This window comes from Vigna radiata, chromosome 8 (assembly GCF_000741045.1).
Source record: "Vigna radiata var. radiata cultivar VC1973A chromosome 8, Vradiata_ver6, whole genome shotgun sequence".
Taxonomy (NCBI): Eukaryota; Viridiplantae; Streptophyta; class Magnoliopsida; order Fabales; family Fabaceae; genus Vigna; species Vigna radiata.
Genome location: NC_028358.1, coordinates 27,573,126 through 27,588,638, shown reverse-complemented (window position 1 = coordinate 27,588,638; position 15,513 = coordinate 27,573,126). Strand labels below are relative to the sequence as shown.

At 30.2% G+C, this 15,513-nt stretch overlaps 1 protein-coding gene and 1 non-coding gene across 2 annotated transcripts; one reads left to right on the top strand and one right to left on the bottom strand.

The window, feature by feature from the left end:
* Positions 1-6,851: 6,851 nt before the first annotated feature.
* On the bottom strand, positions 6,852-7,553 carry LOC106770445 (uncharacterized mitochondrial protein AtMg00810-like). Its single transcript, XM_014656255.1, has one exon. It carries the CDS (start codon positions 7,551-7,553, stop codon positions 6,852-6,854), a length of 702 nt encoding a protein of 233 aa, XP_014511741.1.
* Positions 7,554-15,208: 7,655 nt separating this feature from the next.
* On the top strand, positions 15,209-15,279 carry TRNAG-CCC. The gene has a single exon. It is a non-coding gene; the product is annotated as a tRNA-Gly (tRNA).
* Positions 15,280-15,513: the final 234 nt, after the last annotated feature.

Genomic DNA, 15,513 nt, shown 5'->3' with positions numbered 1-15,513 from the left:
GGAGCTGCTCCCAAACTCATTCATCAAACTCTTCCAAAATGTTTTGGGCTTAAAACTCTACCAACAACATCATTAGGAGAAACCTATGATTCATCAATACCGCTTTGAGTCAAATCCACTTCAATTTGTTGCTATAAACATGTAACAGTTTCTAGTTAAAACTCTAAATATTGAAGGAAAATGTTTAAAAATATTATACTTTAGTACAACTAACCACTCTATATACTTTGTCGGATCATTTACAAATGGTCTATCATTTCTTTTATGAATTCCAAAGCATACCTTTCTATGACTATGGAGTTTTCTAGTTTGCACAAACTAAATAAAAAAAGATCTTAAAATAAATATAAATAGTAAACTTAAAAAAATAGTAAAAGTTGTAAGGTTTAAATATGATTATTATATTTTTCACATAATGAAAATTATATCTTCGAAGGACAGAATTTCTTGAGATTCTGACTATTAATAAATTAAGAAAGGTAGGAAAAACGTATACAACAAGGCAGCACCAGCTGAGTAATATCACCAAGTCTACAACTAGTTTTTGAACCAATAGCAAAATTGGTTGCAAACTTCAACTTTGAGGCTCTGCAAAACATGGGTGTGTGATCACTTATGATCTTTCTCTCTCTCTCTCTCTCTAGTGCAACTACATAGCATGGCATTATTCTCTCTCTATATGTCTCTGACATAATTTTTCTAGCACAATTTTCTTATGAAGCTTGTATGCAATATCATACATTACTAAGATAAGTAAGAGCCAAAATCACTGTGTAATCAGATACTTCATCGAGAGCTTTACAAATAATGCTCCAAAATATATACTATACTCACTTTACAAAATGTATGAGTTAATAGTTAGTTGTATCAATCACAAGTTTAATTTGTTTTGAAAAGGCTAAAGTGTAAGTACTTTAAGGAAGAAAATGTATTTGAAATAAACTAAACCTAATTAAGTTGAATGTGAATGAAGAAATTTGTTCTCACCATTTATGATTTTTGAACGTGTGAATGTCAATTGGAAAATTTGAACTTTCCAAACCAATAAAGACAACAATGCTACTTTAAAATAAATATTTTCTTCTTTTCAACTTTAATTTAAACATAAGTTTTAAATATTTAGCTTAAATTTTAGTTTATTTCTTTCCAATTTAGTATCGAACTTGTATAATTGGAAATCTCTGTGAGTTTCATGAGTATACAAAATAATTATAAGAGAAATTTTGTCACTAAGAATATTAAAGATTGAGTTTAAGGCACAGAAGATTTAGGCAAAGAAGAGAGGAGAACATTATATAAGGTAAAAAAAACCAGAAAAATAGAAAATAAGGGTTGTTAGCGAAAAAAGAGCAAACATGTGGTATTATTGTTTAGATTATTAATATAATATTTTATGAAATACCGAATATTTATACTTTTCATTCTAAGCAATATTCTTGGGAAAAATATATATTGATTTTAAATGATGTTGAATGTAATCCAGTGTTTTTCACTCGTGTGAACTTAAGCTCTATTCTTATGTGTATTTTGTATTACTTGCATCTTCATTCATTTCATACTTTAAGGAATTAAACATAGTATAAAACACAAGAGAAAAAAAAAGAGGAGAACGAATAATGAGTTGCATTTTAAGATTTTGTCGGAATTTTCTTTTGAGCCAATTTTTTCTTTTATTTTCAATATTATATAGGTGCATTAAGTAACAGCATGTAAGCTTTGAGAATATATATAACAAAATAAAAATAAACTTTTGCTACAAAATTCTTTTAAATAATAACAATTTTCGTTGATCAAACGTAGTAAAGAAGACGATAATATTGTTTAATACTTTAGGTTGAATTTGAGGATAATATATTAGAAGTAAATTTTAAATATAATTCGATTCCATAAAATCAGTCTGTAATGCAAAATTTACACTCACGTATGCGTTATGAATTGATTTTATATCTAATTAATATATATATATATATATATATATATATATATATATATATATATATATATATATATATATATATATATATATATATATAATTTTCAACCCATATATATATAGTGCACAATCTACAAACTAACGAAAACTAAGTAGATAGAAGAACAATCTGAAGTAAGATAGTTGTAGTTGTAGATATTAAGGTTGAGATGTTTTTACATCACTTTCTTTATTTACATAGGACCTATACATATATATATATATATACATATCTGACAACTGAAATGAATTTTGGTATTCATTTTTGAACTAGCTAGGTCCAAATACCTCATGAGTCTAAGTTCTCACGTGTGATTCATAGACCCCAAGAACATCAAGGTTCTTATGGGGTCTTCTACACGGTGGCTCCTCCTCCGTCGTCTCTCGGCTTGATTATACATTAGAAACCTACCTTGCTTGGCAGCTTCGGTGGCAATTGCCACCGTGGCCGCCGCCTCATCAACATGATGAAGCTTCTCGCCGGCGGATCTCCTCAACTCATTGGCCAGAGAGCTTTCGCCGGAGATGTGAGTTTTCATCCTACTCTTTATCAGAGAGATAAGATATTAGAACCTTAGGAGAAGATAGTGGGGCTTTATATACAAATAAAAAGCCTTTGTCTATATATTCCCCAAAAATTAAATAAAACCCTTCTTCTACCTCATTATCTTTTTAATGTTTCATATAATGGTATACTTTGAATTTTTTTATCATTTTGTATCAATTGAAACCGAAATTAAATATAATAAGTAATTTTAAGTTGATTTTAGTTACAAATTCTACATTAAAATAACGTCATCATGAGAAAATTTAATTGAGTTTTACTTCCTAGTGGACTCCAGCCAGAGTGTTTGTGGGCTACGTGTCTGTTGTCTCGTTCATAAGTCTCAAGATTCCTTGTAGCTTTGGATAGTACAGAGACAATTATCCACAAAAATATTTAAATATTAAATATAAAAGAGAAAAAAAAGGAAAACAATGCAGAAATTAAAGCAATTAGCAACCGTAGAAAAATTTGAATAAAAAAGATATATGGTTTATTACTACTATTTAACTATTTATTTTAATGTTAATTAAAAAACCTTTCTGACCAATTAAAAAGGTTGAACAAAAAGTGTCAGATTATTGATAAGCACAATCCTTCCTGACCAATAAAAAAATGTTAAATTAAAAGGCTGAGATAATTGATAAACCCTTACAGCTCCTCTCTGTATATATTCATAGGTTCAAGGGACTTATCACAATATCTGACTAATATATGTGCTGTCTTTGACTAACACATATGTATGAAAAATAAATCATTTTAAAAAACTTTATCAACTAAATAAATTAGAATTTAAACATTTAGAAAGATTATTTCACCATTTACGACCACATGTTTTTTAACTTCAAAGTTACAACTTACGTTATAGCTTTTAGTTGTTTTTAATATAATAACGTGTTTCTAACGGCAATAATAATATTAAATACTATTTTTAAAAGTTAAAGAAAATTGAAAATAAAAATATAGCTTTTAAATTCGATAACCCTTTGGGTGTGTTCACTTGAGGTTATTTTACTGTTCACAGGTATTGGCGAGCGACGAATGTAAAAATAATCGTGTTCACTTTAGGAGAATTGAGAGCGATCAATTGAAATGAATTGCGGGATGAGGGTACTGTTCAGTCACCCGCTCATGGGAAGAGATTTGGAGGGATGGAAGTGGCTTTCCTGAAATGCCCCTGTTCTGAAAATAAATTCCAACTGAAGAAGGTGAGGTTCGTTGAAGATGTGAAGGTCATAGGCGCGCCTGTATCCGGTTACACCACTCCCATATTCGGATACACGCCCACGAAGAAGAACAACGTACAGCTGTATCCGGTTATAGCACCACCGCATCCGGTTACAACCATCTGTATCCCATTCCAGGCACGGTTGAAGTGGCTCGTATTCGGTGACCCAGCCCCACCATTACCATGGACGTCGTTGACGATAGAGGATGGAGCGTCCTTGACGATGAAGACGAATGTGTTGGTGATGATGGAGGTTGCAGCCACCATGGGTGGATGATGATGAAGAAGTTGTCCGTGGTGGTGGAGGATGCAGCGATGATAACATGCGCGGATCCGGTTACACAGGCGGTCTTAGGTTCCCTGCAACTCCTCCGTTTTGCTTCTTGGTGGTGGTGGTTGGGCTTGGTCTCACACTCTGGTGTGGTGAAGTGGCAGAAGGTGGGGGGAAAGAGAATCGAACGATGAAGAAGGGTTTGGTGGTGTACAAGGTATACAGAGCCTTGAGCTATGGCCTCTCGCCATTAATCCACCTCCACCTGCGGTAGCAGAAACTTTTCTCTTTTTTTTTGTAGAAAAGAGAAAAAAAAAGAGAGAATAAAACACAAACTAATGCACAATGGTAATTAATTAAATGTGAATAATTGTGAATTAATTACTATTAAAATGTGAATAATTCCTTCACGAATGTTCCAATTAAACTCCTAGCTTTTCTAATAGCAATTAAATTAATTACGATATAAAAATGTGAATAATAGTTAATTAATTACTACTAAAAAAAATTTCTTGTCATAGCATAATAGTTATTAATTTAAATATAACATTTTTAAAATTATTTACAATTAAAGTTTCTACCAATTAAANAAATTTTCTATCAATTAAATTTTTAAAATTAGTTTTAATAATTATTCTAAATTTTTACTCTTAATAAACATTTTTACAATTAAATATAACATTAACAAATATAATTTTATATTACTTTAATACCTAGGGGCATTTTGGTAATCTTCATTTTCTATCAATTAAACAAATTTTTTTAACTGTCACATCAATGAAATCTTACACTAATTCTCAGAAACTTCATCTCCAAATCCACTCTCAATTACCTTCAAATTCACCCAAGTAAACACAAAAAAAATCACCCTTAAATCTCCTCAAATCCACTCAATCACTCTCTCCCAATCACTCTCCCCTATCATCCTCAAGTAAACACACCCTTATACTTTTTACGCACACACACAAAAAGAGAGTTTAAGATTAAAAGAAAAGTTATACTGAACAAAGTTACACATCATACTAAAATTAAGGAGAAATCTTATTATTGAATATTAAGGTAAATTATAAGAAATTCGCTAAATTAAGAAAATAAATGTAGCATCTTACATTTGAGACAATTTAAGCTTTACAGAACATTTATATTTGGACAAATTTAACATATTGGTTTTATTCATGAAGTTTCTCCTCCCTTTACAACTCTAACAATTAGAAAAGAAAGTGAAAGAAAATAAATAAATATTTGTTTTGGTTGTTCACGATAAAAAGTAAAAAACAGGTAAGTTAAAATATTTATATAAAAGTATCCTTAATAATAATAATAATAATAATAGAAAGGATATATATTGATAAGTTTGGGGTTTAGGGTTGATTGATAATTCATTCAATACATAAAGTTTCTACACATAAAATAGGTTTATACATCAAATTCGTGTGTATTTTAATTTATTACAATGACATTTTATTTCAAATTTGCAAAAGTGGGTAAGTTAGCTTATGTTTTAAAACAATTTTTTTTTAATTTAAATAAAAATGTTTAATTTCCTATACTTTCTATTTTAATACTTTTGTTATATATCGTCTCTATTAATTAAACTGTTACAAAAGAAGAAAGAATGAAATATTGTATTTCTTATTGAATGATAAGGGGAGAGTACAATTGATATATATAATTGTTCAGAGTAATATAAAAAAAGAATATAAGTATAAAAATATATGAACATAAATGCACAAATATGAACAGAGAATAAAATAATTTCAATATCCCCTTCAAGCTGCAGCATATATATCCTTAATGCTCAGCTTGGATAACAAAGATTGAAATTGTGCTGGATGCAAAACTTTAATATGAATGTCTGCAAGTTGTGATGAAGTACAAAATAGGCAGAAGCTTAATTACACCAGCTTGAACTTTATCCCTTATGAGATGACAATCATTTTCAATGTGCTTTGTCCTCTCATGCATGGTTGGATTTTGTGCAATTCGTATAGCAGATTGATTGTCACAAAACAGAGGAACTGGTTGTGGCAGAGGCTGTTTCAAATCATGGAGCAAATACAAAAGCCATTGAATTTCACATGTTGTGGAAGCTAAGGCTCTATATTCTGCTTCAGTTGATGATCTAGATATAGTATCTTGCTTCTTCGATTTCCAGCTGATTAAGGATGCACCATAGAACACATTAAAACCAGTCACAAACCTTCTAGTATCAGGGCAAGCAGCCCAATCAGAATCACTAAAAGCCTTAAGAGAATGTTCTGTGTTGGAGGGAAAGAATAATCCTTGTCCTGGATTTTTCTTGATATATCTCAAGATCCTTATTGTTGCTTCATAATGATCTTCCTAACAGAAATGGGTCGTCCAGTGGTAAAGGCCCAACAGCCTTATGTCCAACTTCGGCAGAAAGGATAAGCTTCCTCGAGAAGCTTCTTTCGTACAAAGGTAGGTAGGAACAACTTTAGTAAAAGACACCAGAGGAAAAGAAAGAAGAGCTTCGTGGTCGGAGAGTGTCTCTGTGGCTGAAGACAATCTTGAAGGATGATGAAGGTCAATGAAGAAGAAGATCAACACACGAACCAGAGGTTAGTGCAAAACGTTCTTATTTACTTGTTTTAGAGAGAAAACTGAATCTGAAGCATTTTTTATATTGTTTCTGTATCTTGTGTGTAAAAAAAAGAAATAACTCTATTTATAGAGTTCTTCAGGGATGGGGTAAAACATAAAAGAGGAAACAATAGCAAATCCTAACTAATAGTAAATCCTAACTGAAAAAGGTGTGATTACTGTTTATAAACAGTAATCCACCTACAGAGTAACTAAATCTAATAGGCTCCCCTCAAGCTGGATGGTGTATGATCATCAATCCTAGCTTGGGAACAATAGATCTGAACCGAACACGATGAGGAAATTTGGTAAATATGTCTGTCAGCTGCTCATCTGAGCGAACAGGGAGAAGATGCAGTAGATTAGCTTGTACTTTTTCACAAACAACATGACAATCGAGCTCTATATGGTTAGTTCTTTCGTGAAAGCTCTGATTGTGAGCTATGTGTCTTGCGGATTTGTTGTCGCAATAGAGAACTGGAGTTCCAGCTTCCTTCATTTGCAGATCGCCTAATAGGTAGCTGATCCACTGCATTTCACACGTAGCAGCTGCTAAAGCCCGGTATTCTGCTTCGGTGGAAGATCTGGAAACAGTACTTTGCTTCTTGGACTTCCATGAGATGAGAGATGATCCAAGAAAAATACAAAATCCCGTAGTAGACCTTTTAGTGTTGGGACAGGTTGCCCAATCTGAATCACTGAACGCCTTTAGTTGTATAGGAGAATCTGCTGAAAAGAACAACCCTTCTGAAGGTCTAGACTTTATGTACCTAAGGACATGTTGAGCAGCNCGATAATGGTAGTCAGTTGGTGATTGCATAAATTGGCTTAATAAATTAATGGAAAAACACAAATCAGGTCTAGTGTTAGTGAGGTAGAGCAACTTCCCTATCAACCTTCTGTAGGAGCTTGGATCCTTTAAGTAACCTTCCATCTTGTATAATGAACTGGTATCACTTAGAAACGGGGTTGAACAAGGCTTGCAACCCAACATTCCTGTTTCCTCAAGAACATCTAAGGCATACTTCCTTTGAGATAAGTGGATTCCTTTCTTAGACCTTGCTACTTCCAAACCAAGGAAATATTTAAGTTCCCCTAGTAAATCCTAACTAATAGTAATCCTAACTAGTAAATCCTAACTAATAGTAAATCCTAACTGAAAAAAGGTGTGATTACTGTTTATAAACAGTAATCCACCTACAGAGTAACTAAATCTAATACTTCCAAAGGATTGGAAAGAAATTGGCTGAGAGTACTAACAGCAAAACATAAATCTGGTCTTGTGTTGGTTAGATATAATAACCTGCCAAGAAGTGTTCTATAGGCTTGCACATCTAAATAGGGTTTTCATTCTGTCCTTGAGAATTTTGTGCCTGGCTGTATGGGAGTAGAAACAGGTTGACATCCCAACAATCCTGCATCTTCTAGTAACTCTAAAGCATACTTCCTTTGTGACAAATTAATGCCCTGTTGGCCTAGGTCTTTAAGTTTGAACTTTGCATTCAATAGAACCTTCATAGTTTGGATTTCCTGGATGTCATCACCTACCAAAACTATATCATCTACATAAACAAGTAAGATAGTGATATGAGCATAATCACTTTTGACAAAAAGTGAATAATCTGATTTTGATTGTATGTAGCCCAAAGAAAGTAAAGTAGTTGTCAACTTGTAATTCCATTGTCTAGAGGCCTGCTTGAGTCCATATAAAGACTTCAACAACTTGCAAACTTGGCCTTGTTTTCTGTTTTGTAGCCAAGAGGAACAGACATGTATACCTCTTCATCTAGATCCCCATGTAAAAAAGCATTATTTACATCTATTTGATGTAAATACCAATGTTTGGAAGTTGCTAAAGCCAGAACCAATCTTACTGTTGTGAGTTTGACAACAGGTGAAAAAGTCTCAAAGTAATCTAAGCCTTCTTGTTGTGTGTAGCCTTTGGCTACTAACCTTGCCTTATATCGTTCAGTACTCCCATCANCATGCCTCTTTATTTTGTATACCCATTTACATCCAATAGGTTGCTTTCCATAAGGTAGATCAGTCAAAACCCAAGTTTTGGTATTTTCTAAAGCTGTAATTTCTTGATCCATGGCATTTCTCCAACAATCATGTTTGATGGCTTGGTTATAGGTTTTAGGTTCACTAACTTGGGAAAGATTCAAGACATATGATTTATGAAGAGATGATAATGCATCATATGAGAGATATGAAGAGATAAGATATAAGGTACCTGTGGATGACTGAGTGGCGGAAGAAGTAGATAACATGTTGCAATGATAGTCCTGCAAATAAGATGGTTTATGTGTTGGCCTGGTTGATTTCCTTTGTGGAGTAGCAGTGGCAGGTTCAACAGAAACAGGTTGAGAAGAAAAACTAACAAGGTCTGGAACAATAGAAGGAGGAGATGTAGGTGGTAAAAAAGGTTGATCAGTAACTTCTGAGAGAAGAGGTGATGGAGATGAATTGATTTTTGTGACAAAATCCAAGGAATTTTGTGTATCAATAGGTGTGTGCTTGTCACTAGTAAGAAAAGGAAATATGTTTTCATAAAATACTACATTCCTTGATATAAAAATTTCCCTAGAGTTTCAAGGAGAGAGTACAATTGATATATATAATTGTTCAGAGCAATATAAAAAAGGAATATAAGTATAAAAATATATGAACATAAATGCACAGATATGAACAGAGAATAAAATAATTCCAATATAAACAAACGTGTTTTAATTCTAAAACTTTCAAACTTCACATCTTTCTTATATTTAATTTAACTTTATAAATACTCCTACAGTGTGCACAATATTTATCAAAAGTGTTGAATACTTGATTATCTTTGTTCAATTTCATCAATTCAAAATTTAAAAGATAAAAACTTAGAAAAATATTTTGTAATAAAAACTTAATTTTCGTATGCCTATCATTAATTTATGTTTTATTTTAAAACATCATTATTTTAAAATAATATGTTGATTAAAATTATAACAAAAATTGTGAGATCCCAATTATATTATAAAGATATATAATATAATAAAGGTGTCACCATGAATAATACTAGAAAGCAGTTAAGAGTAATAGGATTACAGTCATCCTTAAACTTAAATAGTACAATTTGGAAACTTGGAGTACTTGAGTTTCTCCCTTAAATTACAGAGAATTTAAAACTTAGAATATGACAAAGTTTCTTCAAAATATCCTAGGATAAGACAATTAAAGCCTAGAGAACTAGGCAACAACATTTCCTTCCCCATCAAGAATTGTTTCCAAAGTATCTCCTTGCGCATTTCCTTCCCCGTCAAGAATTGTTTCCAAAGTATCTCCTCACCATCTGCTCTCATCCAAGTGGATGTTTATCGCAAGGGAAACAAACGCAAACATGGCACAAACACAAGAAATTGCAAGAGTGAGCTAATTATATAAAAAACAATACAATTAAGAGCATGTACATACAAGATATTAATTTAAAGCAAACAAGATAAAACATTTATCCTATCATGTTAAATACTAGACTTGACTCGTCCGGACTTTAGAATGATAGTTGAACTATGGTGGGTCATGCACTCGTGGTGGCTTGTGATACTTAGGCTCCACCGCCTTGGGCTCCCCGCCCTGCCACACTCACGAGGTTAGTCTGTTCCACACCTTGGAGCATGATGGAAGCCTCCAAGACTAAAACCTCCTGCTACTCCTCACCACGTGGTTCATTCCTCTCTATGCGAGAAAAAAGACCATTAGAGCGTCAAGAAGACCCCCAAGACTGAGCTCCTATTTTCATTCTATAAAAATAAGAATCTCACCAAGAGATTCTGCACATATGGAACTTAGTTTACCACTTGGATCATACTTTCATCACTTTGTAATCATATACTTTTTGTCACAATCAACATATACATAATCTCAACAATACCTTACTCACCAATCACAAATTATAAAAATAACTACTCCCTAATTTAATCTAAGTTAATCAATACCAAAATCTTTTATAATTTATTTCCAATGCCTAAACCCTGTACAGATATAAAACCTTGTTTCCTTCAGCTATATTATAATAGTTATATTAAACTATACTTCTATTATAAATTTTCTATTAGACCATTACAGAAACATTTTTAATTTATATTAAACCAACATTCATATTATAATATTATAATATTATATTATACGAAACTATTATTATATATAAAACTATATTATATTAATAAAATATAATAACATACATACTGTTATATAATATTAATATAATTTATATGTGCCACTAATTTCTTTTTATGTAACTATATGATATTAATATAATTAAGTAATCTACATAATTATATAAATACCTATATTATATTAAACTAATATATATATATATATATAATCTATACATTAATAATATAATATATTATGATACATATTGTCTCAAAATAACTTACAAGGCTCCCTTAATTATGAAATTGCTTGCTAAATTATTTATTATCAAAGAATGCTTGCTTCCAACCTCACATCACTACTCAATTGGTCACCGAAGAGGGCTCAGATGTCTACTCTATGATCAGGGATGTGCCAACTCAGGTTTTTAAGTCTCCTCTATCGTACCAAGCTCTCAACTAGTTTTAATTAATTTATTTAAGTTACCTAAACTAGTCTGTTGTGCTCTAAACCTCAATCGCCCAATTTTTATGTTTTACCCCCCTCTCACAATACTCTGAAATAGTACTTGTACACTTATTTAATACCCATATACATGCTATCACAGAACCCTTACTCCAAACCCTCCAACCAGATCAATTTCAACCAAAACAAATTAATTTCAACCAAAACAGATTAATTTCAACAGAGACAATTCATATACATCAAATTCACATGCACTATTTGAATATTTAAACACACAATAATTATACATAGCTTCACAGTCTCAATTTGGGTATCCAGTAAAATTAAAAATTGCAGGACAACTTCACAAACACATCAGTTCAAATTCAACATGAAAATATTTTATAAAATAAATTATAAAAAAATAATCAGCTCCCCTTACGTGGAAAGCTTAAGGGTAACTTGTCAAGAATGCCCTAGGATCGTACCCACACCACGTTGAACTTACAGAACCTACAAATCACCAAATTGGTGATGGAACAGGACTCTTAGAGCTAGAATAAACTTAGAATGGAAGGTAGAACATGCAGAGCACATGCAACCAGTAAAGTTGCATGCCCTAGGTCAAGAACAGTGGAGAGAAAAGGGGAAAAATGACTTACCGATCGGAATGGAGAAATGTTCGGTTTAAATAGAAACTCTCTACGCCAGGAATGATTTGGCAGCACCAAATCAAAAATTTAACGGTTCAAGGTTCTGGAAATGTAGAGAGAAGGCAGAGGATTTAGAGCACAAAAGTTTTAGAGAGAGAAAGGAAAATTTAGCAAATAAATTCAGACTTCTGATAAGTCTCCTCTAAGACCAGGTTGTCATTAATCTGATGGACGTGGCTGTCCCAAATTATAAGGCCGGATTACTTTTCTTTTAAAATAAAAAAAATAAAATTATAAGATCCTTACAAAAATTTAAAAAAATAAGAAAAGTAATACGACTTTTAAATAAATAAAAAAAAACTAACGGTATAGACGTATATATGACTCGTAATTTAGAAAATAATAAAGTAATAATCAAAGAAATGATAATGGATACTACATAAATTGAAAAGAAATTAAAAAAATTGTTTTACGATATCATTTTTTTTTTCTTTTTGAAGATATCTATCTATCTATCTATTAACTAGTAATAATCATATGTAAACATAAAAGAAAATAATAGAATTATAATTATAAATATAAATATAAATATTTTTTCATAATTATATTATTGATAGTTTTTATCTATTTTTTAAATAATATTTTATTATAATAATTATTTTAATTTAAAAAATGATTAAATTTCAATAAAGATTGAATTTAAAAAAATGGTTAAATTTAAAAAAAAAATAGTTACTTAAAAGAATAAAATTGGTAAAAGAGAAAGTAAACATAAAAAAAAGTACAACAATATAGATTATTATAATTATAAAATTTAATTCAATTTAATATTTAAATAGTTTTTATCTATTGTAGAATGTTTTATAGTTAAAAAATTATTAAATTTAAAAAATTGGTCAAATTGAAAAAAACTGATTAAATTTTAAAAAAATAATTACTTAAAGACTAAAATTAAAAATAATTATTTTAATTTAAAAAATATTTAAAGGATAAAATTAACAAAAAAAAAATCAATACCTAAAAAGATCTCATATATATAACAAATAATTTATTTTAACAAATTTGAAAAAATAATTAACGAAGTTAGTGCTTACAATTTCTTATCTTTTACTGATATATTTGCATATTCCAAAAGAAAAGAAGAAGGGAATTTAACAAAATAAAATGTACTATGAGTAAATTGAAACAAAATTGACTTATTTGGTAAAATTATCCTATTTATATATATTGTAAATTAATTTTATTTTTACTTAATATAAATTATAAATATTGGAATGTAAAATGTACGTATGCAGAGAAAATTGAAGTAAAATTTTCAGAGAGTGTTATTCTTTTCTTTTAAAGAAGTTGTGGTGAAATTGGCATATTTAGGATGAGATTTGATTCGTAAGATAAACACCATCAAAACCGTGTTTTGAGGATGCCAACTAAGATGCCCTAAACTAATGGTAAAATCAGGTTGTCATTTGTCAGAACCTTCTGATATGTGGAATCAGAATAAAAACACACATAATTTCTTTATATATAAGCTGCCAAATGTCAATTGCATAAATATCTAATCCACAATAAATTAAAATCTTAGAGTTTATGCACGCAGAGAAATTGGGGGAAAGCAAAAAGCTACAACGAGTGAATATATGCTTTGTAGAAAAGATATTGTGTCGGATATCTTCATTATATATTCCAAATCTTATCAACTTTATCTAAAATAAATATGCCATTTTTTTTTCCTTTTATCTAAAATATGTTAGGTGCTATTTGTATAGCGTAGGACAAAGTATGCGACGAAGAAAACCTATAGTATGCAAAATCAATAATATGAAAATAACAACAAAGGTGTGGCAAACGAAAAAATATACAGGTATTATAAAATTTCATCGTTCTACTTAAATGGTCTTAGAGAGAAATGATGACAATGAGTGAAAATATTTATGTATAATGTATCATCGTATACAATTCCTAATTCCTTTTAAATAGACGTATTTTATTAGGCTTGTTTAAACTTTAAAATAAGGGTTGTTAGACAATTTTGTCTTAACAAAACATACAATTTCACAAGTACTTCATTTCATTCAATTTTTCATCTTTCATACTCTTAGAAACATTATTCTTCTACATATTCATACATTTACTACAAGTTCGCCATAATTTATGTCTCAATTTCATTATCAAATTGTAACAAACTAATTAAACAAACCCAGTTACTTATTTAGGGAGTTGTCACTAGAAGGTAATCAATCAGACAAAATTTCTCACCCAATGAGTCGAGCATTGAAACTAAATTCAAATTAGTCCCAATGAGATGAGACTCGTCTAATGACACATCCTCCCTTTGTTTGGCTTTCGCTTAGCGAGAGTCTACTCGCCAACAAATAGGCTTCCCCTACCAAATTCAAATTTAGCAGTCACCCAACTGGAAATTAGTTTGTCCCGCGAGTCTCATAATATTGACGTAAAAATATGTACATAAGAGAGTGTCCTAGATGCTAATAAGCTCTACCATCCTCAACCAAAGTCATAAACAACATCAATTCAATCAAAATGACTTATTAAAAACCAAAATACTACTCCATGTATCAAATCAAACTTCATAACTCAAATATTAAACTTATTCATACAATACATTTTTTTTCATTCATTCCATTACCAAACGTCCAACCAAAACAATCAAGTGCCACATACTAATTTGAAATAAAAAAACACAATATTTAACTACTCAATCTAAGTTAAATTAAAAAAAAAAAAATTAACTTCTCTTACCTTACTTTAACAACCTTATTTTTTCATAATTCCTTATAGCTCTATCTAACACATGATGACCTAAATAGACAAACAAGACTCCAATTACAAATATAAACATATCATCATAATGATAAAGCAATAAATATTTACTTATAACACCTTTGAGTTACATTGTCTATCAGCCTACATACAACCCAAAAAGCAAAAACTACCTTAAAAAGGATAAAAGTAAATTTATTCTAAGGGTTTAGAATAATCTTTGATCTTAAAAAAATGAAAATTGAATTCAGAAATATTAAAAAAACTACAAAAAAGTTTATAAAAAAATTTAAAAGATGATGTATTTTACAAAATGAATTTCAATTAAATAAAAAAATTTATTAATATTTTACACTTTTTATTTTTAAAATATTATATTATCATCTTTTAAAAATCATCACCATATCTAAATTATTATCTAGGTTGTTACAGTTTCAAATTTTATATTTTCCATTGCAAAAAAAGTGTATACTTTATAATTTCTGTTATATCTTTTTTTGGTAGTTTGTTAAGTTCTATTAACGAGTCTAGAATATCTGAGTGTTATAAAGTATACTTCACCAAATCATACCAACAAGCGCATCTGGTGTAGTGGTATCATAGTACCCTCCCACGGTACTGACCGGGGTTCGATTCCCCGGATGCGCATTCTTTTAATTATTTATTTTCTTTTTCATTACAAATCTTGTTTTTGAATTTTCATGAAAATTAATTTAATTTTAAAATTTTGTAATAATTTAATTTATCATATTTAGAATGTGTGATTAGTGTTTCCAAATTTTTTTTGTTAAGTTTATATATTTAAATACGTTTTTGAATTAACTTGAAGTGAAAATGTATTAAATAAAATACTATTATAAAACACATTTGAAACATAAATAG